Source organism: Lepisosteus platostomus, chromosome 17, assembly GCF_059453375.1.
Source record: "Lepisosteus platostomus isolate fLepPlt1 chromosome 17, fLepPlt1.hap1, whole genome shotgun sequence".
In the NCBI taxonomy this organism is placed as follows: Eukaryota; Metazoa; Chordata; class Actinopteri; order Semionotiformes; family Lepisosteidae; genus Lepisosteus; species Lepisosteus platostomus.
In genome coordinates this window covers 17,506,462-17,531,133 of record NC_142627.1, presented here as the reverse complement: position 1 = coordinate 17,531,133, position 24,672 = coordinate 17,506,462, and the positions used below count along the sequence as shown (strand labels likewise).

Below are 24,672 nucleotides of genomic sequence, written 5' to 3'. Positions count from 1 at the left end.
AACGAATGACATCGCGTGATTGTTTCTAACTAGTTAATACTGCAGAAAGCATATCCAGTATATACTGACCCCACTGATAGCTGATGTGTGGTGAGTGTACTGGTGCACTATGGCTGCCGTCGCATCATCCAGGTGAAGCTGCACATTGGTGATGGTGGAGGGGAGTCCCCATTACCTGTAAAGCGCTTTGAGTGGAGTGTCCAGAAAAGCGCTATATAAGTGTAAGCAATTATTATTATTATTATTATTATTATTATTATTATTATTATTATTATTATTATTATTATTATTATTCTATCCATCCGGATGGCAGGAGCAGGTCTTAGTAAAACAAGAAAAATTATAACAGTTTGGTAGTTTGAGTTTACTGTAAGAATAAAATGTTTTGCTACCTCTGTGATATGTACAAAACGACGCTGTCGTTATGAAAAGGCCATTGGTAAAAGGCCATTGATCATCCTTAGATGTTTGGAAATGATGTAACACCAACTTTCCATAAATCTCAGCAGCGGCAAAATCTAAACTATATCCAGCCAATGAAAGGCCAAACATAGGTCCTTTGCAAAACAGAATAATTGCTATTTAACTTACAGTAGCTAGAAAATATACTTTGGTATCAAAATATTAATGTACAAGTAGCTGTCATTTGAAAGAGCTTTAGCCAGTGAGTCGCATATTTAAAGTGTCGGTTTATAATGCTGACTGATATCTTGACATGCAATTTTAAAGTCGTGTATTGCTAAAGAATTAGGTACTGCTTCATAAACTGAAAACTGCTTTGGTACCTTAAATAAAAAACAACGTCAATTAAAATGGTTGTATTTGTCGGGAGAATATATAACATTTTATAAAATAGAATTCTGTGCAGTTATAATATAATAGCTTATTATCTCTAAATGTCTTAAGGTTTTAAAGTATAATTTTAATATACATTATTTTAACATTTAATAGAACAATATTCATATCTACTGTGTATAACGTAGCCTATGTTAAATATTCTTTATAGCATGTAAACATACAGTAGGCATGTTTTTTCACTGATTTGCCTGATTTTTACCGGTTGTCTACAATGTTAAAAAAAACATCACATAAATTGAATAACCGGAGTTCAAATGTTCTTGTGTAGCCAAGAGTAATCTGAAATGACAGGCGTGATGTGCAAACAACTAGTCGTTAGAGATGTGGAGGAATAAGAATTGCATCAAATCTATCAATGCTGAATTCGATAGTGAGCTCAAGGGCTCGCTTTTTCAGGATGACGCCACGAACATCCATTTTTCGATATGTGAGACTTTTTTGTTGATTGACTTTTTAAAAAAATCCCAAAGCCGAAGGTATTAAAATGTCATTCTGCTGGCCGTCACTTCCCAGTATTGTGCTGATTTTGTCGACTGACGGCTTCAGCTTGTAGAACTATGGTCCACTTTGGACAAATTGAGTCGCTGTTTTGGCTTTTGTTCGGCTAATCTGAACAACATCCTCGTGTCTCTGTTCTCCCTTTCTCACGATATTGAATTGTGGGGACAGGGCCAGGTGGTACTTAGGTTCCCTTAGTTTGGTGGGGTAAGTAAGTACATTTTAATCCCAGGATCTAAGGCATGAATGAAAACTTTTAAACACCAGCAACGCCGGGAGTCTGTTGGCGGAGACAGGAGAATGGAGTAGTCCGATTGTTGAACTTCAGTTCGGTGAACAACTTCAGATTCCTTTTTAATACCTGTCAGGCTACAGGTAACATAAGCTATCTGAACTAAGACATGTGAAATAAAAAAAGCATCCTGGTTTCTCCCAGAACAGAAAAGAGACTCGTTTGCGGTTTTCAAACGGGAACTAAAAACTAAAAATAATATTAAACTATCCGTTTTAAAGCAGTGTTTCCCATTGTGCGGTCCAAGCCTAAAGTCCGGCAAGTCTGACCTCCCTGATAACCACAAACCTATTTCTGCACAACATTCTGTGAATCCGATCCCAGTTGTGAGTCGGTATTGTGAGAGGAGAAGAGACGTGGTTCGTAAAATGAAGAAATGTAAAACCTGCACTCAACAAGCATATAACAATAATTCGACTTCCAATGTTCATCAGTAAAGTAGAACATTTACGGCAACCTTTTTGAAAACAAAAGCTCCTTTTAAAGTATTGCGATGCAATTTATTCCTTAGTCGATTTCAAAGTCGGCAGAAGTGACTAATTGGCAACGTTTTGTGTTTTTTTTTACATGCACGTATATAACGTATAGTGAGAGGCATTAAAAACTTAACAAATGAGTATAGAAAGCAACTTTGTTGGATTTTTAGCTTCTCATTAAATACACACATAAATACGTTGTTTTTTTAAAAAAAAACTAAATTGTGTGACAACAAAAGGTCCGCTTGGAAAATATCTAAGCCTCCTCTAAAAGGAAGGGATTCATTATTTCAATCGTTGTTACTTTTCAGAGATGTTGTTATTATTTCAGAGATGTTACTTTGATCTAGATGTCGACAGCACTTTCAAAAAGGCCCAGGTCAGCAGCGCTGGGATGCAGTTCTCCTCACACCAATCGGGTCACTACCCGACTCCCGCTCGCAGGCGGCATCGGACCACCTTCAGCCAGGAGCAGCTGGAACACCTGGAGGCGGCTTTCAATAAGAACCACTACCCGGACATCTACTGTAGAGAGGACCTCGCCAGGGTGACGAAACTTAACGAGGCGCGCATACAGGTGAGGGAAACTGCAAGGTGGGTTTTCCTTTGCTTAAATAATAATAATTCCTTACACTCACTGTATATAGCGCTTTACTGGACACTCCGCTCAAAGCGCTTTACCACCACCAAGGCGTCGCACCCATCTGGATGATGCGACGGCAGCCGGGGTGCGCCCGTGCGCTCACCACACATCAGCTCTCAGTGGGGAGGAGAGCAGATTAATGAAGCCAAGGCATAGATGGGGATTATTAAGAGGCCATGATTAGTAAAAGCCAGGGGAAATTGTGGGGGTAACACTTCGACGCTTACCGAGAAACCCCCTGGACCTTTTTTGTCTCATCCGAAGGACGGCGCCTTTTTGTTACAGTATAGTGTCCCCATCATATACTGGGATACCACTACCATACTGGCATATTAGGACCCACACAAATTAAGGAATTAGTGATTTTAAATTGAAGATAGGAATGGTGATTAGATTCTCAGTATACATTATTTGCATTCTAGCTCTCCAGCATCTTAAATTGTGAATTGTGCCCCGTCCGGTGATGAAACGGCCGTGCTTTTTAGTTATACGAGTTCAAATAGCTAGTTCTCTTCACCGCTTTCTCGCTGCCTGAACTCCAGCTCTGACCGCCTCTGCCCACAGGTGTGGTTTCAGAACAGGAGAGCGAAGCACCGGAAGCAGGAACGGGCGGCGCAGAAGCCACTGCCCGCGGTGATCCCCGGCTGCAGCGGGTTTATGGGGGGCGTGTGTGCAGTGAGCTCCGCAGGGCGGCAGTACCAGTACAGCCACACCATCAGCCACATCCCCCGCTTCTCTTCGGTCATCCCCAGCAGTTACGTCCCCCCTCCGGCCGTCAGCCAATTCTCCTGCGCCAGCAGCCACCCCCACCTTTCGTCAGGGCCGACCCCCCCGCTGCAGCACGAAGACTGGTACAGCCCGCTGCGTGCCATCGGTGGACCGGCACCCAGCCTGCCCCCACCCATGCTTTCCCTGGCCTCCATGCCTGGACTGGAGCCCCCACCACACTGGAGCTAAAGGTGCCACGTATCTTTCTTCTTCGCTATCCTTTTACGTGTACTGTAGATTAGCGCGTAAAGTCTTAAACGCTGCAATGTAATCCAGAGCCTTAGGCCTGGGTTAGAGCAAACGCGATCCCATTCTCAATTTACACACTCGATACACAATGGAAAGTTTCATTTGCTTCTTGCTCCTATTCAATGGAAAGTTGCAAGCAAGGGTTCGGTTTTGAAATTCACAGGTGGTAGATACGATGAAGTTCCAAAGTAATCATGACTTTAACTGTAGTGCAGTAGTGTCTCCATACAAACAACAGAGCTGCTTCACGTGGAGTGCTGAACGCCTAGCTTCTACAGTGTAATGCATGCAGCTGGTACAGCTGTGTGTACAGACTTACCTGAAATTTAAAAAGAAAACCTCTTAGAAGCACAAAACAAAACAGGATCTAAGGCAGCTGCAAAGTGGTTAGCAACCAGTTTTGCCATTTTGATTTAATTCTAGTAGACACTGACCAATTTTAATTCAGGCTTTTACCAATGTCATCTGTCATTGTTTGCAACTCATTATTCATGTAAAACCACAAGATCATTTGCATTGGACTGCGAGTCTTTAAATGTTCAACATTGGCATCTCAAGTAAGGAACTAAGCCCAGATCAATATGGATTTACATGATTCCTTTTATTAAAGGTACATCAACAAAACTTTGATAAAGTTTATAATCTGTCACTATATAATAAAACTGCAAGATGTAGACATTCTTGAGCATCTTAGATTACCTTTCAATAATTCACTGAATTTACAAAATTCAGAATTAAATATTTAGAAAATGGTTTTTGAAAACAACAAAATGTAACAATAGAGCTGTTTTTGGATTTCCTGTAGAAACTTATGTTGAAATTAAATCAACACATTTATAGTCTTCTTGCACCAATAAAACATTAATGTAATGTGTACAATACACATTAATATGTAGCTTTTTAAACTTGGCTGTAAAATGTGCAATAAACAGGTTTAAGCGCGCACAAGCAGCAACGTTTGCATTAAGACAATATTCCACCATGGTCCTGACATTTTAATTGTACAGAGTCACTCACTAATGCATTAAGTTTCTTACTTTACATCTTTACTGGGTCACAGCGCCTTCAATGATGCACTCAACAGTACTTTTCTGTATACTGTACAGGCCATCACTACTCCAGTCTGCTGCACAGCCTGTCCAAACACTCACAATTCAAGACCTTCTCCGCTCAGTACAATCATCGACTCCACATCAGCAATGCTTCTTCTGCAAGTACGGCACTGCAGAACCAGGAAAAGGACATGCTTTCGCTCTGTGACTGTCATGTGTATAATTAAGGAGAGCAAACCTTTTTGTATTCTTTATATTTGCAAAATATTTTTGATTATGGTAAAATTAAGCAGTACTTCATATCCTTCTCAGATATATGAAAATCTAAGACAGTTAAGATGTTTATCTACCAATTTGTGGGATTATACTTAAAAATTTTCCAAGTTTGCAGATTTAAAAAATAATTTGCTGTTGTTTTGCACAAAGGCATCAAGTTAAATAGACACGCAGTTCAGGTAGGTCGCTGCATCAGCATGTGTAGTCTGCAAAGGAACAAGTAATACTGTAAGTTTATTCCCTACTGAAAAGAGAAGAGAGAAAACACAACGTTTCGTCTGTAAAGCCTTCTTCAGGTGTGAGGATCACTATGGATCACGCTTTGCTTTGATTTAAAAATATTTATTAAGAAACCTTCTGTTCCTTTGTGGTTTCTGTTTTCCATCCTTCACAGATGTAACTGTTGTCCATGTAAAAATAAAATTTTATAATGAATTCAAAGGCTGCAAGAAAACCACTGCAGTTTTGGGCAAAACACTTTCATCGAATGGTTGCATTTGCTTTTTACAAACACAGAATTACAGTAGGTTAACTTGAAGCACAAAACCCTTTGTTGAAAATCATTGCTCTCTTCATTACGATTTGTATAAAGCAAAGGAATCATTCACTGCACATATACTGGTAGGCATTAAAAATTCAACAAATAAGTATTGGAGCCAATAGTATTAACTGCATTTTTAATACCTCTCAGTATATTAAAAAGTCTTTCTATGAACTGTTTTGATGATTTTTGTCTCCAAACCATTCACATGATCTTTTCTTTTCACGTTACAATTTTAAAGCCCTCAGTTACAACACATGGCAGCATATTAACGTAACTACAAAAGATGGCTCATTTCAAAAGGTTTTGATGAAAATATAGTGTTGACTAATATTCAACACCCTATGATTCAATTACAGTAAATTAAAGTAGCTCTTCAATATGAACACTATTATGGCAGTTATCTTCAAATCTAGTTTTTTCAAATGCAGATGCTGGTAATATAAAAAAATCTGAACTCAACTGTGATTTGAAAAAATACCAAGAAGCTTCAGTAATTGGTCTACTGCTTGAAATACTTTAAGGAGGGATGTGCGTTAAATGTGGATTTCAGCTCTTAAATTATCAACATACACAACTGTCAACACAGTGTTTTGATTACTCTAGTGATTTTGCAAACTCAGCATAGTCAATGTATCCATCATTGTTCTTGTCATCATCTCGAAGCACATCATCTATTAAGCTAATGAGGTCTTCTTCTTTCATGGGTTGGCTGGTTTCTCCTCTTTCCTGGAAAACAAAATTATATACAGTATGTAAAATACTACATAAGGCCCATTGGTAATTACAATGCAAAAATACGTTTAAGTCTAAAGCAATCAAATTTCAAAGGATGTTTTGCAAAATCGCAGGATGAAAAGCCTCTCAGGATAGTTGGGTTTGATGCTAAGCTGCTAAATTAATCTTTGACTAGCAGAGCGCCATGAGATTTGGCCAACCTCTTTGTGAACGTGAGTGATGGCAGTTGCAAGCTCTAATCCATCCAGCAGGTTGTTCCCATCATAGTCGTGCATTTTGAAGTAGTGGAGCTGCAACTCTTGAGGAGTCATGTCCGACTCTGGCTTCTCAATCACCCCTTCTAGATGTTCCATAATGTGGCTGCAGAAAAAAGACAAAACAGTTTGGTTCGGAAAATAGTTTTGGAAAACAAAAATCATATCCTTGCCCACTTTTATTTGACTGAACCTGAACAGCTGTGCTTGACTTTTATTTTTCAATCATAAAATTTTACAACGAGGCATTGTACATGTACTTGGTAGAAAGTAATTTTTGACACATCGAAGAGAGATGCCTGAAATTCCTTGCATTAGTATCATTAATGTACAGGTCCTCAACTAAAAACATTTACAGTAGACTCCAGAGCACATCCCAAATTGAGTGAATTTATGTAAAAGCTTTGCCACCTTCACCTGAACCTTTAATGTAAAGCTTCTCGCATTGTATGATGAATGATGTAGTGATAGAATGTGTCAGATTTATACATTTATAACCCTTGGTACGCAGTCTGAAGCCCAAAAATGGTAACGTTGGGGAAATATCAAACACAAATTGAAAAAAACACAAGTATTTAGCTTTTTAATAAGAATCTATGATTTGCTAATTCATCAAAGTTGGGGAAGCCAACAGAATAATTCTGTACTTACTCTTTATCCTGGACAATATTTTTGTCAAGTCTGAGGTTGGGCCGGTGCCCCTCAGCAACCTCTACATCAGGCTGCCCGTGATCTTGTGCTCTGGCTGACAACAAGCAGCTGAGCAATAGCGCTGAGCTGAACATGCTGCTCCAGCCGGCTCTGCCTCTCCACAGCATTCTCACACCAACCAACTGTGCAGGACACCGACGCACTCCTCAGATGCTGAACTCAACGCACTCTACAGGTGGCCTGTGTTGAAGAAAATTCCTGTGGAAATAGTGGGTAAAGATCCACTGTCAACTGACTCCATTTTTAAACTCTGCGTTGTTCATAGTATTTAAGATTGCAAACATTTCAGAAATGCTTTTGAAGACTTCCCTACCATTACATTTTAAAGACAACACTGCATTTCCATCGGATGTTCAGATTTTAATGAGCAATAAAATATTTTGGAAGAAATTTAAGAGGTGTATGAACATAAAAGGTCAATTATCAACCCATGACACATGAGGACCATCTTTTTTAATTGTGCCATTTATTAGTCACATGTTTGACACTTTTATCCAAAGGGACTTACAACTGTACCAATCTATAGAGGAACCTTTCACAGGAGGCCAACCACGGTGACCCACCTGAGATTTAAATCCAGAACCTACTGTAAATAAAAACACTAACGACACTTAGCCTAATCTGGTAAAGAAAGTACATTATTCTAAAGCATTGTGACATATCCTTACTGTCATTGGAGATATCCCGCCGAGCGTGGATACTGTTGGAATAAAAAAGTCAGTTCTTCAGACATAAATAGTGTTTTTTCTCCTGAGGGAATAAGAATATCCCATGAATTCATCTGCAGTTAAAGTCTCTTGGAAGACAGATACTGTTGCAACCTTTTTGTCTTGGTTAAAATCCCATTTAGGTGATTTCTTTAGTCATGACCTCATTTCATCAGCAGAACAGTCTGCCGAATCCAATTATCTATTAACTAAAGCTCTTCTAAAGAAATATCAACCTGTAGCATAACTGCAAATGTCTCAGGCTTCTGGTTCTGAAAACCATTCTCTTACATCTTTCCATAACTAGTAGGTAGTTAGTCCCCACCTCAGGGCAGATCTTGGTATTCATTGTACATGTGAAAAAATAATTGTATCTGCTGTACAGATCGAATTGCAGTTTCTAAAACCTTCTCGTTTATGAACTAAACACGCCTACGTTGACAATAGATACTTTGTACATATTTGTAAACTGATGTACGTGCGTAACGGATTAGCTATCAGACACATACGACGTTATTACTATCGTATCTTCTGCACCTAGAAATATAAGCTAATACAGAAAAGCAAAATGAGTTTATATAGTCAAATAAGTGTCTATTAAAAGGTGTATATTTTCGATGTATGATCAGACAACATTAATTTGAACGCTGGCGAATGCCATTTCTTAGTTGATCAATACGCAATTCAGCAAAAACAAGAGAAATATTTTTTTGTTATTTTCGAGTGCTTCACACCCCCTCATTACATAAGTCTTCTTTATCTCAAATGATACGTTATAACGGTTACAAATTACCGCTATTGATGCTAATAACACCGATCATACATTAGCTATAGACAGTCGGACATCCTAGATTACTTAATAAAAAGCGTGTTCTAATGATCCCACACAGGTATAAACTAAAGACAGCCTAAATGTCTTTAATTTAGTCGATTTACTATTTAGTGTTAGTTTAGCTGTAAACTAATCATAAACAGTGTTTAATTGAACAGTGTAATCGAGAGGATCCCAGCAGAGCAGCTGCAATTCGACACGAGTTGGTGCAGGTCAGTCTGAAATTAGTTCAATAAAAAATGTATATTCTTATTAAGCCTATTTTACACACCTTCATGGCCCAATTAAATCACTTCCACACTCACCAGTTTCCTTTGTTTTCTTTCCTTTTCTGTACAAATACCCTGACTCGCTTGGAGCGATACTTTCGTCTATGCAATTTTTTTCACTGTATTTTGGTCCTTATGCTTTGCCGTAGTGACCTTTCACCTAAGGACACGACGTCTCTCTGTGATTGGCTAACATTGTCAAAAAGTACGATTCCGCCTCCTCCTGAGGTTTTTCCACGTACCTCTAGTAAAAGCAGAACACTTCATGGATTATAGAGATAAGGTGTTACGGTTATGGTTTATTTGAAAGTGTAGTCTAACCTTTATGACTCGGCAGTATTATTAGGTTGGAGAAAAGCACGAAGGTATACACAGCTCTTGAATTAAGTAGTCTGCTAGATTTGAATTGATCCGTTTCTCTGACGACACATTTTCGGTATTAAGGCTACTGTATCGTGTGACAAGACGTTTGTACATGTTAGTGAAACTCTGGTTTTGTGAATGAGTAAAGGCTGATTGAAAAATGGCAAGGATTCTTTGAAACGTAAACCAAGTGATTGCTTCTTCGCTTCCTATAGCAGACATGCTCAAGAACATACATTACCTTATTTTAAATATATGTATTTAAATGCTTCAAGAGCAAGAGAAAAATCCCCATCTATCCAGAAAAAGTCTGATTACGTAAAATATTTTAAACGTCCAGTAACTGTAAAGTTTAGTACTTTAGAAATCGTACACTATGCATCAGCAGACTTACAGGCCATTACCTTAAATTCGTCAAACTCAGGATGGCTGGGTCTACTAATCAGTATTGGATTGGGAGGACAGAAGAAAAAAGCAAGTTGCTGCTGGAAGCTGTGTTGGTAGACAGCAAGGTCTATTTGATAGAAGGTGGCACATCCCCCCAGACTACCGTTTCTAGTCCAGTGTCTCATAATTTAACATCACTTTATTAGCCCTATACAATTTCTTGCATTAGGAATTCGTCTTTTCGCATACCCCAGGTTGCTCTCCATGAGACACAGACACACAGACAGGGAGAGCAGCCCGGGGTCAGAGTGCAGGGTCAGCTATCGTACAGCGCCCCCTGGTGCAGTTGGGGTTAAGGGCTTTGCTCAGGGGCCACACGCAGTAGGATTTCTCTGTCGGCTGTGGGATTTGAAGCGGCAGCCTTCCAGCCAGAGGCGCATATCCTTAGCCACAGAGCCACCGCACCGCCGGGGAGTACAGTGGTGACCGGGGACACTGTACTTATAAATAAAACGTGCCGCCCTTCGGATAAAATGTTGAATCCAGATGTTCAAACACGATCCTGAGTACCTGTTCACCCCATAGCATTTTTCGTAAGAATAAGTTAGCCATTGTCCTGCCTGTATTTCACTCTGGGTTTGCACGATCTCCTCCTTATTTCGGTCTAGAAGCGGAATCTCACTTGTCTTCTCTAACCTGCGGTGCAGTGGATGCCAAACTAAGGTGGTGGATGAAGCAGATCTTAGATGAAGCAGATTTAGAATAATTTGGGGGTGATAATGCAACACGAATGTAAGGAATTATTATGAATTTTGTACAGAGATGTTTAGCTCGGCCCATATAAGATTGCACATGAAACCAACATCTAAACACTGTGTATCGCATGCTTACTGTCCTAGTTCGCGAATCCAGATTCCTTTTTTAATTCTCTTAAACATTCAAAACGAAAGGAGAACTTTCAGTTCATGTAAGAGCTAAATGACCCCGAAAGAGCTTTCGGTGACGTAATCTCCACACCCTCAATAACTCAAAACAGTAGTACAAGTAGTCGTCTTTTAGTTTGTAACGGCGGGGTTAAAATACTCGTTTATTTATCACAGTATTAGACATCTGTAAAACGATATAACCAAAACAACAGCTGTAGTTTCTACTTGTAGGACAACACAGCTATTGTTATCTTAAACTAATGTTTACGTTATTTATATCAATATCTCTGTTAAAATAACGGCTGGCTGGCTGTTTTTTTTTAGATCGCTAACATGCACCTTGTTAGTCATTATGGGGTTTACATAATGATGTAAATGTATTATAAAGCACAATATATACTGTTTTTTGCGTGATTGTTTAAGAAGAATACAATTTTTAAGCACGACAATACTATTATTGTTGTAATAATAATTATAATAATTGCTTACACTTATATAGCGCTTTAGACACTCCACTCAAAGCGCTTTACTCCCCTCCCACCACCAATGTGCAGCTTCACCTGGATGATGCGACGGCAGCCATAGTGCACTAGAATGCTCACCACACATCAGCTCTCAGTAGGGAGGAGAGCAGAGTAATGTAGCCAGTTCATAGAGGAAACTGTTGTAGGAAACTTAAAGTTTCAAAGAAATGCAAAAAATCTGTTAGACAATGAAAGCAATAATTGCGTCTATCACCCCGCCAGTTTATATTTACGGGGATAAAAAAAATAATCTTTACCATAGTCAAAGTTCGTTGTATCCACGAGGAGGCACTATTGCGTAATTTAGAAGCACATTATTTTGAGTTTCAGAGCACTTAAAATTTAACAACCTCAAAAGGCTCAATTACTGTTTAGACAATAACGTCAGACGCTGGGTTTATTGCATTTTCACGATGAAATATTAGGTGATTTGACATTCAAGCATTTCATTGTAATGTGCTCCATTTAAAGCTGTATGTGGAAGTCAGTGTTTCGGCAGATCTACCAGAAACTAGTGTTTTTGAATACGGAGCAGTAGGTGATCATTATCAGCTTTGTTGTTTAAAGGTTGTTATTAATCAACTGTGTAAACAGAGGCCCAGTTTGTTTCAACACTACCTAACAAAAAGCAGAGCAGTATGGGAAGAGGAAAGGTTATTGTACTGTAGATCTAAGAGTTTTTTCTTAAGGTAACGCATAATGTTATGAAAAATAAGATATATATTATTACACTTAAAAGCAAATAAAAACAAACATAAGCAAGTCTACGATGAATGTTCCTTACAAACATACACAACAAACATAATGTAATTCTTTGGTTTGTTTTTGTATTTTTTTTAAAATCACATCAACAGGAAAGAAAGCTGATGATGTTGTAACAACAGCAAATTATGTCGTTATTCTGTATCTTCACTGTAGCTGCGTTACATCCAGGAAGATTGTAAGTCCCACTCACTGTATAGTACTTAAACACAAGTCACTTTCCAGTCGCACATGCTCAGTGAGAAAGTTTACTTTTTGATTGCCTGTCAGTCACCAGCGGGCTCAGTGACTGTGGATTACGGTTATCGTTATCAAGGAGCATGGCAGCTAGGATATCGTTCTCTCAGTACCGTTTGGAGGCTGAGATAGAGAGGTGTCGCGGCGAATGCCAGTGGGACAAGATACCCGGTCTGGTAGAGCAACTCATTTCGGCTCGAATACACGAAGATGGTGAGTGTTTAGGAGGAATTTGTCGCTCTCTCAATTATAAAAAAACAACCGCAAAAAAAAAATACACAGGCAAGAGAATACAGTAGTGGTTCCGCCTTTACAGTCAGGGCTGAACTTTGTACTTACAAAGTCAGTCATTTGTTCCAGTAACTTCAAATGCAAAACGTGTGACTCGATTCACTGACCAAAGTTAGGGAAGTAGCCACGTTCATCTTGCAGAGTTGTGCAGGCACTGTGCTGCGAGTGCTAAAAGTGAAGAATTCGAATTTATATTGAGTGATAGATTGAATTATAACACAGCTTAGAGTTTACACATTACGTACAGAAGTTTACATTGCTGAATGATACTAATACCTAACTGATAAGAACTCCTTTTCATCTTCAAATTTTAGATTCAATGGATTATTGCCATTCTGATTTTTATGTTACAACGCAGTTCTGTGCTATTTCTAGATCTAGTGGTTTTGCTTAATTTGTGGTAAGTAGGAAATGTACTTACAAAGTAATCGTTTTTGTGTTCAGAGTGTTTCATTCTGTCGCCCTGGACTTGCATTTTTAATGTTTTTTTTTGAATGAACGTGTTCCCTCAACCTTGTTTATAAGTCCTGTCAGATTTCCTTTTAACAAACATTAAAAATTCAAAAACACCTTAGACTTTAAAACTGAAAGAGCTTTCTATAGATTACCATTCAAGGAATATGTCAGAAAAAAGAGTACATGGACATTTACATGGAAATTTTGTGTTATACAATGTGCCAAACAGGATTTACACAATATTATTAGGTGATGCACAGTAGGTTTACAGATATAGCCTATAGTGGTGGATATTTCCTGAAGGTTTGTTAGTCTCTTGACTAGATAGCAGTTTTATGCAGCTGTCTGGTAAGTCACATGAGGAAGCCAGTTTTTCCACATGTAACTCTAAAATAGAACATGAGAAATTCCTTCCAATAAGGCTGTCTTCCTGCTTACTGTACATGCTGTAATTGTGAACCACAAGAACCACCCTACAGAGTTGTCTCAAACATGCAGAATGCAGCCTGCATACATGTGTGTAAAGTAAATAAATCTGAGGTGACTTTTATCCACCTGCTTGACAGTGTTGTTTCTGGTCGTTAAGTTAATATGTAACACAAGGACGGTCACCTGAACTTTTAAGAGAGGGAGAAGTTGATCTTTTTATATAAAAAAAACAATGAGAAATTTCAATTTAAAAATATTTTTAAGAGCTTAGACAACATACCAGGTTTTCTATCATACCAGGTAAAATATCTGTTTTCTGTAGCCTCTCCGTGAAAGATCTTCGGTTTTGTGTGATAAATTCAAGCATGATACAAATACATCTGCTTTAAATATGGCTTTTTAAATATACTGTAACTTATTTAGTGTTTAATAAGTTGGTAGCATATATATATATTAATACTGTAGGTTCTGGTACTCATAAAGTATTATTAATGGGAAGCATCTACATTTCAGTAGCTAAAACCAAGGTTCTTGCTGTTTATATGGTAAAGAATGTCTACCATAAATATTATTAACATGTTCTGTCAAGAAAGAGTAACATGCCCATTTCAGCAGAGTACTTTAAACAGTATTATGCCTAGGCGAGCCAGAGCTAGCAGCCCTTGGTTTCCACGGAAACGGCGCACATTGCAGGAACAGCCGAACACCTTCTGGGGCCGTGCAGACTTGCTCGGGCTGGTTGTCCCGACTACCTGCCTCCAATTAGTGGGCGCTTATTTCATCAGCCCAGGATATTTAAACCCTGAGCTGCCACTGACCAGTGCTCTGTCGTTGAGCTACTCTCTGACCAGTCTAGAGCTCAAAGTCCAACAGGCCTGCCTTCTCCGTCTCTCTCAATTCCAGTCTGCCTGTCAGCACCCCAGAATTACAAAACCAACTCTTTGGTCTTACAACCCAGCCCTGAGCAGCTCTGATAGCTCTGTGCTCTCCCTCAGCCTCTGAGCAGCCCATCCACTAATGCCTGTCCTTTTCAACTATTTCCACCTGCCTTCGCTCTCCGAACTGCTTCGGCTAACTCCATCTCCTCTCATCGTTTTCCGAGACTTCACTGCGATCAAGCTTTTGGATTTCTTTAGCCTGTCTGCATGATGCGGCTTTGTCCATCTGCTCACTGCACTGTAAGAAACAGTACGAGAGGTGTGTTCTTCCCCTTTAAAAACTGAAAGAGTAGCATTCCTTTCAATGGCCTGGGCAGAACATCTGCTCTATTAGCACGTGTGTTTGTTTAAGCGTGAATAAACAGAGATTGGTGTGGTTTTATAGCTTTCTAATGGATACTGACTTTGAGGAATGTGAGTACCAGCCAGATTCTAAGATTGTCTACAGTACATGCTAGGAGTTATATGAAATCAGCATTGCACTATAAATTTATCTTTTCCTTTCTACCTTTATAATTTAGAACAGAAAGGTAATAGCCCAGATTTAAAACTGTTCTTTTGCAAACACGGTTCACTGCTTGTCTCTGTCTTGTGCACGTTACTCTTGGTACTGGGCACAGAACTATACTGTATGTGTACTGAAGTAAACCCAGGTAAACAGATCTCAAATGTGCTCATAAAAACACTTCATAGCAGTTATTTCAGTAGCCAGAGGGAATTGTTCATGAATTGAAGTGGGAAGTGTTACGCTATGTTTATCCTGAGAGAGGGAAGTTGAGCAATTTTTCTTTTTGCTTTGTGGTCCACTAGTTTATCCTAGCTATGATGTTGATATTGTTCCACTGTCTGAAACAATAACACGTCAGGAATGTTCTGAAGAGACACTTTAGCATGTGGGTCTGGGAGAAACAGTGTGTTTGTATTATGGAGGTTCAAATGGCTTCACAGAAATCTAAACAAAGCAGCATGCAAAACAAGGTCAGCGTTCTCATGGGGCCAAAGACAGAGAAAGGTAGATTCAATCATGCTGTGACAACAATATGCTGAAATTGTGTCGTACAACTGAGTTAAGATGCTCCTAGAAATAAACAATGACTGCTTTTGAAAGCCAAAGTCAGATGCCGGCTTGTCATGGTGGGATTCTGCTCTTTGCTCTTCTGTGCTGCTTTACTTTGGCTGACTTCCCACCCTTTTGTGTGTCACCTCCTCCAGATGACTATGGGAACCTGCTCCTGGCTGAAGCCCTGCTTGAGGAATGTCTGTTGGAAAACACGTCCCAGCTGGAGAGCTCAACTGCCTTAGAGGAGACAAATCAGCCGAAGCTCAGGAAAGCCAAGGAGCTCCTTAGCTCTATCCTGAACAGAGGCAAGCTGCAAGTGAGTACACATCTCATGTGTGTGCTCACGAAGGGTCCTTTGATTGTGTCTCTGACCGATGGCTCTGGATGGGCCTTCAGTCTGGCTTCCACATGGGTGTGTAATACTGTCTCAAAGAAAGCATTGACCTTCAGTGGGTGCATCCATTTTCCTTATCAGCCACAGCCAGTGTGCATCTCAGCCATCATCAAAGGCTAAGAATGGCATTCAAAGGAATAAAGCAAGACTGAGGAGATCACAGACTAGTATAGTCTAGTCCGCCCCACAAACTGAAGAATGAAAGATTCATCCAAGAGATTCCAATGTTATTTACTTGCCAGCGTCTCATTCAGATGAAATACCTTTCAAGGTTCCCAATAGGTTTCCTTCAAGGAAAGTTTCTTCATTTGAGAAGGCTTCGGCATATTTATTTTTCTAATTAATCCATAATTGTTTTATAACCACTTATTTATATATTCATATTTACATTTTTCTTAATACATACCTACAGTATACCCATCAATTCATGAGCACACATTATATATATATATCTTAGGGAGTCCTAAGCATGTCTTGTTTAGTTGCCTTTGAGAAGTCCCAGTGTTGTGTCCTGACAAGGGAGTGACAGGGCCAGGTCTCATGGCTGCCTGTGGTTCCTCTCTGCTTGCAGCCCAGGTACTTGACTGAAGCATTGTTGCTGCTGGCCAAACTGTACTATGTCCAGGGCTGCTACAGGGATGCCCAGGGCATGTGTGACAGGGTGGGCTTTGAGGACATGGCAATGGAGGAACAGCCACTCTACCACATCAGACTGCTGGCAGAAGCTTTTGTCATCAAAGGTAGGACCCCTGTCTAAATGTTTTCCATAGGACTGAATGGAGTGAAACATCCTTGGAAGTCCAAAAATAGTAGTATTCCAGTTCAGTAGCTGGTATTGAGTCTTCCTTTACATTTCCCCCCACAAAATAATGCAGAAGATCCCATGATTATATTATTAAAATACGGATTTAGAGTCTGGAACCGTTTCTGGGATGGATGCCCTTCCACAGCTCTAAACTGGCCATGTCAAGTCTTGGTGAAATAGTCAGAGGGCAGAGCTGATTGGCTGAGGCACATTGAGGTCAGAGCAGCTCTGTGATGTCATGTGGTCAGCCATCAACACCCTTTCATTAAATCCTCAACACCCAGCCTAGGAAGGTCCTATGTAATCACTGATTAGACTGGCCTAGAGAGTGCTGAAAGTGAATGCTATTAAGGAAACATTGTCAATTTGAGCTCTCTGGTGAGCAGAACATTCTAATTTTCTGTTGCTTTACAGAAAATGAATGTTTCAGTGCTGTGCATACCTAGCACCTTGTCACAAAGGTCTAATTCATTTGAAAACTGTTAAAATATGAGGTATCCTGTAAACATTATAAGTTTTGTTGTTGAGAATTGTCTGTTGAGATACTGTAAGCGAGTTATCAAATGTAGGAAATTGAATAAATTACTGGCTGGAATGTCCAAGTTGCTGTGTTTGTTACTATCACCAAATAAGGACTGTTAGCTTTTCTAGCTTTATTCTTCAGCCAAGAGTGCCTCTTATCCCCTGAGACTGGTAAAACTTTCCACAGTGAGTTTGATCACTGATGGGAGTGTGTATCTAAGCCCTTTCCCAGTCTGGTCTGCTGAAGTACTGTACAAAGAGAGAAATGGAAAAAAATGGAAGAATTTCTAATGGATCGTTGAATATTATCCCTGAATACAATTACAGTGGTTCAAACAGGCACAAAAACAGAAAGAAGTCTTAAAAATCAGATCATTTCAGCCAGTTTCTAATGGACCTAATGATCTGTTACCGCTCCTAACCCTGTTGCTCTTTGAGTTCCCATATTTTTACTACAATTTAAATATCAGTTGTAAAATAAGGGGTGAGGCTTGACTTAAAATTAATTGCTTTTCACTATAAGATGTAGCCTTTGACAATAATAAGGTGCACATGCTATCAGGGATGTTATTCCCAATCCATTTACATTTTATCATTTTGGTATTTGTGTCTGTGTTTTGATCAATAGATGTTCAGATCTCCTTGTCATTATTATTAATGATGTATGTGGTCTTTGGAATTAAAGTAATTAAATAATAAATTATTAACTAGAATTTTTGTGTTATGAAATTAGGAAACTTTATAAGATCTCTTCTGCTGACACTTAGTTATGAATTGAGACAAGCGGACACTGCTTAAGCATTCATTACTGACACCTTATAATAACGTAGTGTGTTATTGTTCCAGATGTCACATGGGAAAGAAATCCAATAATACACAAATGTAGGAGCACCAAGAGGCCATTGAAATGGCTACATTTACCCCATGAGTGTTCATAGGGATTTTAAGTGGCAGTCTGAGTTGAAGAGAATTGTGAGTAGATAAATGAATGTGTATAAATTGTGCACAGGAAAACAAAGATGTCTTTCTCACATTTAAACAGTGTAGTCTGTTCTCATATAGTGGTCTGGTGGTTCCACTCCACTGCCAAAGGTTTGACCATGTGGATTGCTCATCTGTCACCCTCCCCCAACCAAGGACTGTCCCTGGAGCGCCAGGAGGTCTCGGCCGCCTCCCGCGTTCGTCTGTCTGAGAGGGAGGAGGAGAGTCTGTCCTGCTACTTGAAGGCCTGTAGCTCTGAGCTGCTGTACCTGCAGGAACTTGACAAGGTCAGTGCTGTGAAGGGGTGAGGGGTGGAGAGTGGGGACAGGGACAGGGTCAGGGTCAGGGATGGTGACCCTACAGGTGCAGGGATGGGGCATACAAGTCAGGAATCTGGCTTTCAATACTAATATAACTGCTGTTCCTGGCATCATTGTTGTGAAGGAACCGTGTAGAAAAAATGCATGGTTAGTTTTAAGTAGTTCAAGTAGGTTGCTGTGTCAGCATGTGTAGGCTGCAAAGGAATAACTAAAGGTTTATTCCGTGCTGAAAAGAGAAGAAAAGACACACAAGGTTTTGGCTGTGGAGCCTTCTTCGTGTGTGAGAAAGAGAGAGAAGTCAGCTGCTGATATATCATAGGAGAACAATTCCAGATCACTCAGATGACATCTTGTACTTCCAGCAACCTTATTTACTGTGTTTCTTTTCTTCTCTTCTCCATGGTTAGCTTTAGGTGTGTAGTAGAGTTAGTGGTGGGTTAGAAATAATGGTAAGGTTAGAAGTCAGAATCCATAAACATACTCATGAGCCATGCTATTACTGCACTGTACAACAGTCAATCTCTTACTACTTATAGCTACTATTACTGCTACTGCTACTATTACTGCTAGTAATAACGATGATGATGGTCTTACTGAGACTCTCTTTGGCCTTGTGTTGGCAGACTCTGAGCACCTCCCACAGTAAGAGTGTGAAGAACAATGTGCCCTCAATGGAGTTTGAACTCAGCTTCTTCCAGCAGGCGGCGCTACAGAGCGCATACCTGTCTATGCTCCGGAAGGGGTGAGTCTGTATAGATTACCATCCTGCAGCTGACTTAGCCCCCCACACTATCAAAAAGGGCGTGTTTCTAACTGAATCATTGTAATTCAGGTGCAGAATTACATGTTTTATTCTATTTGAGCAGTAATAATATTAAACAGCTCAAGCAGGTCATTGGAAAAATACTGCAAGCTGTGAAGGTAGGGTCACTTAAGTAGGGAGCTGTCCCCTTAATAAATGTTGCATTTTTTCCTTTAATGTGACCCTATTTACATATATGTCACTGGTTACCTCTCCCAGAAGGAGAGCTTTCACCTCTTCCCACCCCAGATTGGCCTGAAAACTACACAGCTGAGCTAAGACTGAGGTACATCATCGGTGAAGAAATTAATGAACACAAATATGAAATATTTGTCCTTGGTTTTGATTTAATTGAAAAAATACAACTTTTTCCTCATGATTTTGATCTACTATACTGAAAATAGTATAGTTTTACTACAGTAGCACAGACTTATACACCTTACTATTAGTAACATTACATCTGATGCATTTTTTTCCTCTCAGATTAATATGCATCTTTCCAAATAGGTTTTCGATGTGATAGTCTTTGCTTCCAGAAGGTGGCAGTCTCTCCTTACAGATACTGTATGGCAAGGCTTGCATTGCTTTTGGTTGGCAAAACAAATGAAACCTCTAGATAATTTTTATTGTAAGTTCATTTTTAACCTTTTAAGCACAAGCTTCATTACCATTTTGACTAAAGGGCGCCAAAAATTGGAAACACCCCAAAATAGTGTTTTCCAGCATTCCATGATTGATTGATACAATTTCTCAGAGACACAGAAACATCTTCCTTACATACAGAACTGAGACCTGCTTGTTGACAGAGCAGGAGGAGTCCACTTTCCAGTCCGGTACTCCTAGTGTTCCCTCCACAGGCTGGAAATTCATTCAGAAATGGGGTCTTAGTACATTGTGTGGCAGATCTCCTGATCTCTCCTCAGCAATGTGGCCCAGGGCGTCCAGCAGCTGCGGCAGGTCCTGAGAGCAGTGGACACTCGGGGCTCTCAGAGCTTCAGAAAGGTGAGCAGCCAGTCTTCTGAGCATTAATGGTGACCACACTCTCCGCAGGGGCTCCTGCAGTAAAGAAAGATGGCATTGCCCTGTGTTCGAAAAAAAAAATCGAGGGTTCCCTTTCTTGTGTGGTAGTGGTGTCTGTGAAATAGTTCTGCGGTACTTTCTGTGGTGTGGTGTAAAGTGGAAATGTATGATCGTATGCATCAGATGTGTACTTGCTGGGGAGATTTACACTGTACTGAAATTGATTTCAGTCATTATTTTGAAAGGGCTGCAGGATGAACTGTCTGTTGCTTGCTTTCGAGCACACCATCCATCTGGCAGGTGTCTTCTCTTTAAGGTGAAAACTTTAAACTAAACTAAACTGTAGATTAAATCTGCCATTTAAGTGGTTAAGGCTTTATTGGGATTATTATAACTTGTTAAGATTATGTGAGTTGTTCTGAACATTTTTGCACAGGTCACCTTTTTCACCTGTGCTATATTGTGGTGAGAAAAGAACTGAGAGATTAATGTGATGCTGCTAAAAATGTCATATTAGCATTCTAGATGGGAAGCAGACTTGTGATGCATTGATGTCATTTCTCAGTTGGTGCAGTGTGAGAGAGATATTCATCTTTAGGTAAATAAAAAGGACTGGTATTTATTATTAATAGTTGATAGACTTACAGACTGGCAGGATTATGTGGCTCAATACACAATCATGTGACTTGGTACAGCTCTTTGAGATGATGAGAGAGGTTATAAAATAAAAACTGATTGATTGAAGCAATTATACAGTATAATAACCTGCAGGGCCAATTTTATTACTGAAAGCCCAGGCATTTCAAAACAAAAATGATTCACAGCAGGCTTAAAAAAACAGTTTTGAAATATAAAGTTTCAGCTGTCACATAAGAAGGTCCTGTGTGTGGAAGTGGTGCATTTGACACATACTGTATGGTCGAAGGGGCAGTGTAGTAGTTTAAAACCCTACTTCTTGCTCTAGTGTACTAGCCAGTCCTTCATCTCCAAAGCTGAGTATGATAAAGCAGTGTTACAGTGCCTGTCATTTCAATGAGGAAGGCAGGACAGCACTGCTGTTATCTTTGTTTGTTTTCCAAATCCTCTTTCCATTTCTGAAGCTGGTATCAGCGCTAATGTTTTAAGATCTCAAGCAATGGGAATTTGTGGGTCATGTTGAAATCATTAATCAAATTAAATCAACATTTGTAAAGTTCTTACATTGTAATAGAATTACTGTAAAGCTCATTGTTTCTGAAAGGCTGGCAGATCTGCGGAAGAATGTGTTCTGTGTTTTGATCAGTGGGAAGGTGTTATCCAGAGATCCATACTTCCAGAGAACTTTCTTGCAGAGCTCAGCCACTTTGTAGAAACCCTCCTCTTACACAGCAGTCCTTTCTCATCAACACAACCAGCTGCATAGAGTGCAGCTGGTTGTGTTGATGAGACTCACATCTAAACACCCATGTGCTTCACATCAACACACACTAAGACATGCACCAACTCCTTCAAAAAAAACTAAAACGCTGTGCCAAATCCCATCCAAGTGTGACAACGAAATGAAATTATAATTTAAGAGCTAGTTACTCAACTGCATGTCGCAATGCAGTTCCTGCTGGGATCCTGTAGCCTAGCAACACAGCTTTAGCTTGAGCAGCTTATGGTTATGCAAGTCCCCTCATTGATTGAAGCTGCAGCACTCTCAAAAATTGGATGTTTCACTGCTGTGTTAAAGCACAAGGCTTTGTCTGCCTGAGCCCTGCAACGTCTGATAGGAGAGCACTGGTTCAAAACGGAACTTTATTCACCTGTCTCTATGTGATCTGAGGAGAGTTTCGCAAAAGGGCTTGATTGTCCCTCGATGTGCCTGTAGTTGTGTGCCTGAAATAGATGGAAAGAGGTCAGTGTTGTGTAAGTAGGTGAATCTCATGTGGAGAGAAGTAGGAGACATCACTGATGCCCTGCAGGCAAGCTATGAGTGCAGTGATCTCAGATTAGTTTGAACCCTACGGTTTGACAAAGCTGGTGTTTGTGGAGGGCATTTGCTATCAAACCATTGAAAGCCTGCAAAGAACCAAGGTCTTTACCTTTAGAGAGGCTGACATCTGAGTTGACCAATTGGCTTTCTGGCTCTGAAAGAGAACATATTTTTATACTCCTTGCCCACTCAAAGGTTGTGTGATACTCATGTGGGCTCAGAACAGATACGAAAATGTCACTCATTAACCTCCCCCTTATACCTTTGCAAAGACAGACAGATCCCTCTTATTAAACAATAACGTTTTGTTCCTTTTCTTTATTCCACAGCAGAATAGCATTCAGTGCTTTTGATTGTTATTTATTTCTTTAAGTGTTCTCATTATGACGACTACTCTAGGGATACAGAACAGTTTTGCATATTTAATTATTCATATACATTATTTAGAAGCATGTATTCCCCAGCTGGGGTGAGATGTGATGCCTCGCTCACTATGTATCTTTTGTTATGTTGGTGTGCACAGTCGGGAGGCTAAGTTCTGCAGGTTTTGTAGGCCTCTTTTAGTCGCCACCTGCTTGAAAATTAAAACCAGGCATTAAGTAATTGGTTCAATTAATTAGCACACACTTCATGGGGGATGGAAAATTAAAGACCTTGTATTCCTCCAGGACCAGAGTAACCCACCCCCAGGAGCAGGGTGAGAGCACTGAAGGGTGAAACAGTTCTCCTGGGTACAGGGTTCAGTGCCCTCCCTAATGATTGCTTCCACAGAGCAATTACGCCACAGTTCCAAAGCAAGAGCAGAAAGGGATATTACTATTAAATTTGCTTGATATGCAATTTACCAAGGGCCTGAAATATGTATAGTAAACCAGTTCTATTTGTTTTATTGTCTGTTGCCTAGTTTTAATTTTGTATTTATTTAAATTTTAATTAAATCAAAGCATCTTCCAGTCAAACCTTGGTTTCATTTATGGAGACCCCTATAGTATGTTTCCCGTGAACTTAAAATCAACAGTGTCTCTAGGAATTGGGGGACAATAACTGAGTTGCTGTTACCTATGAATACAATATGAAGGAGACATGACTAGTTTAAAGAGAAAGTGGGAAGGTTTCTGTATGTAAAAATCATATTTTAAGTACTGAAGTCTTCATTTAATAGCATGCTTATGGTTTTTAGCTTGGCAGATATGCCTGCAGAGATACAGCTTAAACAGCACCAGAAGCACTGTTTCTCAGTCTTATCCAATGATGAGATTTCCTATAATTGAAGATATTTTAAGAACATGCTTGTTCTGTCTGTTGCTGTTAAAGCTGTGCTGTCCAATCAGCGTCCTGTATCTGTTTTTTTCTTGTTGTTCTGTTCACCTAGGACACACTGTAGAGTTACAATAGAGCTTCTACACAAATTATAGAATGATCTGAGAGAAGCTGCAGCCTAAATTGAGGTCAAGATTCCTCCCTTTCTTTGCAGATCAGCAATCCATTCTTTTCTCTGAAAGCAAAGCCTACCCTGAGTCACAGACTGTGATAATAGATGGTTGCTGTATTTATAACAGCTAAACAATGACCTAACTTTAGAGATGTGGAAAGGTGGTATAGTCATTTAGGGACAGTTCAATACTAGCAGTCACTAAAAAAAAAACAAGTTAATAAATTAGAGCTAAACACTAATGAAATTGTTAAATCCCATGTAGTGAATTGTTTGGTATAATATGGCATTATATACTGTACATAGCTCTGCAATCTTGTATTGTACTACATGTTTCATGTGCAGAAATACATGGTAATTTCCTATTAGAACTGTTAGTATTTTGTTTTAAACTACAAGATCTTTATACTGTGATACAAAACATATAATTTCAGGTTAATGACTGTATAAAGAGGAAAACTTGACCATGAGTCAGATTTGTTTGGTAAATGGGATGGATTAGCAAAGACAATGCTTCATATTGGCTACTTGTGTACAGTATGCTGTTCTTTGAATTGTTGTGATTAAGTTGATGAAGTTTATCATCCGTGCAAGTTAAAGATTGCTCACTGACAAATTTGGTTCTTCCAAAGTCAGCAGTATTATTTATTCTCAAATATTTTCTGCACAAGTAGTCTTTGAGTAAATTGTTGATGTTTCTAACATGCATATATCGTAACTCCTGATTGTATTTGACATGTTTAAAACTTTTGGAGTGCGATATCAGTGTTTTAAAAACATTTAGTGGTTGTTGTATACTTGTAACGCATTCCAGGTGCACTATTAAATTGAACTAATGAGCATGTACAAATAGTTGCTTATTTAAAGTTGCAAAAAGTGAAATGACAGGTTTATCACATATC

The 24,672-nt window shown here is 39.5% G+C and overlaps 3 protein-coding genes across 5 annotated transcripts in view; 2 read left to right on the top strand and 1 right to left on the bottom strand.

Moving 5' to 3' along the window:
- Positions 1 to 2,478: 2,478 nt before the first annotated feature.
- Positions 2,479 to 5,291, top strand: prop1 (PROP paired-like homeobox 1). The gene is made up of 3 exons (XM_088609979.1): positions 2,479 to 2,701; positions 3,332 to 3,726; positions 4,891 to 5,291. Exons 1-2 carry the CDS (start codon positions 2,519 to 2,521, stop codon positions 3,722 to 3,724), a joined length of 576 nt encoding a protein of 191 aa, XP_088466105.1. The 5' UTR covers positions 2,479 to 2,518; the 3' UTR covers positions 3,725 to 3,726; positions 4,891 to 5,291.
- Positions 5,292 to 5,433: 142 nt separating this feature from the next.
- On the bottom strand, positions 5,434 to 9,343 carry mcfd2 (multiple coagulation factor deficiency 2, ER cargo receptor complex subunit). Its single transcript, XM_088609980.1, has 4 exons — positions 9,201 to 9,343; positions 7,297 to 7,554; positions 6,592 to 6,751; positions 5,434 to 6,382 (listed from the first exon to the last, which is right to left on the bottom strand). Exons 2-4 carry the CDS (start codon positions 7,461 to 7,463, stop codon positions 6,251 to 6,253), a joined length of 459 nt encoding a protein of 152 aa, XP_088466106.1. The 5' UTR covers positions 7,464 to 7,554; positions 9,201 to 9,343; the 3' UTR covers positions 5,434 to 6,250.
- A 2,933-nt stretch (positions 9,344 to 12,276) lies between these two features.
- ttc7a (tetratricopeptide repeat domain 7A) overlaps positions 12,277 to 24,672 on the top strand; it is a 92,191-nt gene continuing 79,795 nt past the window's right edge. The window contains exons 1-6 of one of the 3 annotated variants that reach the window (XM_088609531.1): positions 12,277 to 12,576; positions 15,690 to 15,853; positions 16,503 to 16,671; positions 18,396 to 18,526; positions 19,183 to 19,301; positions 20,285 to 20,363. In XM_088609531.1, the coding sequence (XP_088465657.1) occupies positions 12,447 to 12,576; positions 15,690 to 15,853; positions 16,503 to 16,671; positions 18,396 to 18,526; positions 19,183 to 19,301; positions 20,285 to 20,363 (792 nt within the window). In that variant the 5' untranslated portion in view covers positions 12,277 to 12,446. Of the gene's footprint in view, positions 12,577 to 12,938; positions 13,055 to 15,689; positions 15,854 to 16,502; positions 16,672 to 18,395; positions 18,527 to 19,182; positions 19,302 to 20,284; positions 20,364 to 24,672 lie in introns of those variants that run through there. The other 2 variants (XM_088609530.1, XM_088609532.1) reach the window with 2 other exon arrangements.

What these genes read in the sequence shown, in the direction of transcription:
- prop1 (XM_088609979.1), top strand. Translation starts at nt 2,519, where the DNA reads ATGCAGTTCTCCTCACACCAATCGGGTCACTACCCGACTCCCGCTCGC. An exon ending in TTAACGAGGCGCGCATACAG is followed by an intron (nt 2,702 to 3,331) that starts GTGAGGGAAACT and finishes CTCTGCCCACAG; the next exon opens with GTGTGGTTTCAGAACAGGAG.
- mcfd2 (XM_088609980.1), bottom strand. Translation starts at nt 7,463, where the DNA reads ATGCTGTGGAGAGGCAGAGCCGGCTGGAGCAGCATGTTCAGCTCAGCG. An exon ending in AATATTGTCCAGGATAAAGA is followed by an intron (nt 6,752 to 7,296) that starts GTAAGTACAGAA and finishes TTTTTTCTGCAG; the next exon opens with CCACATTATGGAACATCTAG. An exon ending in TCACTCACGTTCACAAAGAG is followed by an intron (nt 6,383 to 6,591) that starts GTTGGCCAAATC and finishes TTTGTTTTCCAG; the next exon opens with GAAAGAGGAGAAACCAGCCA.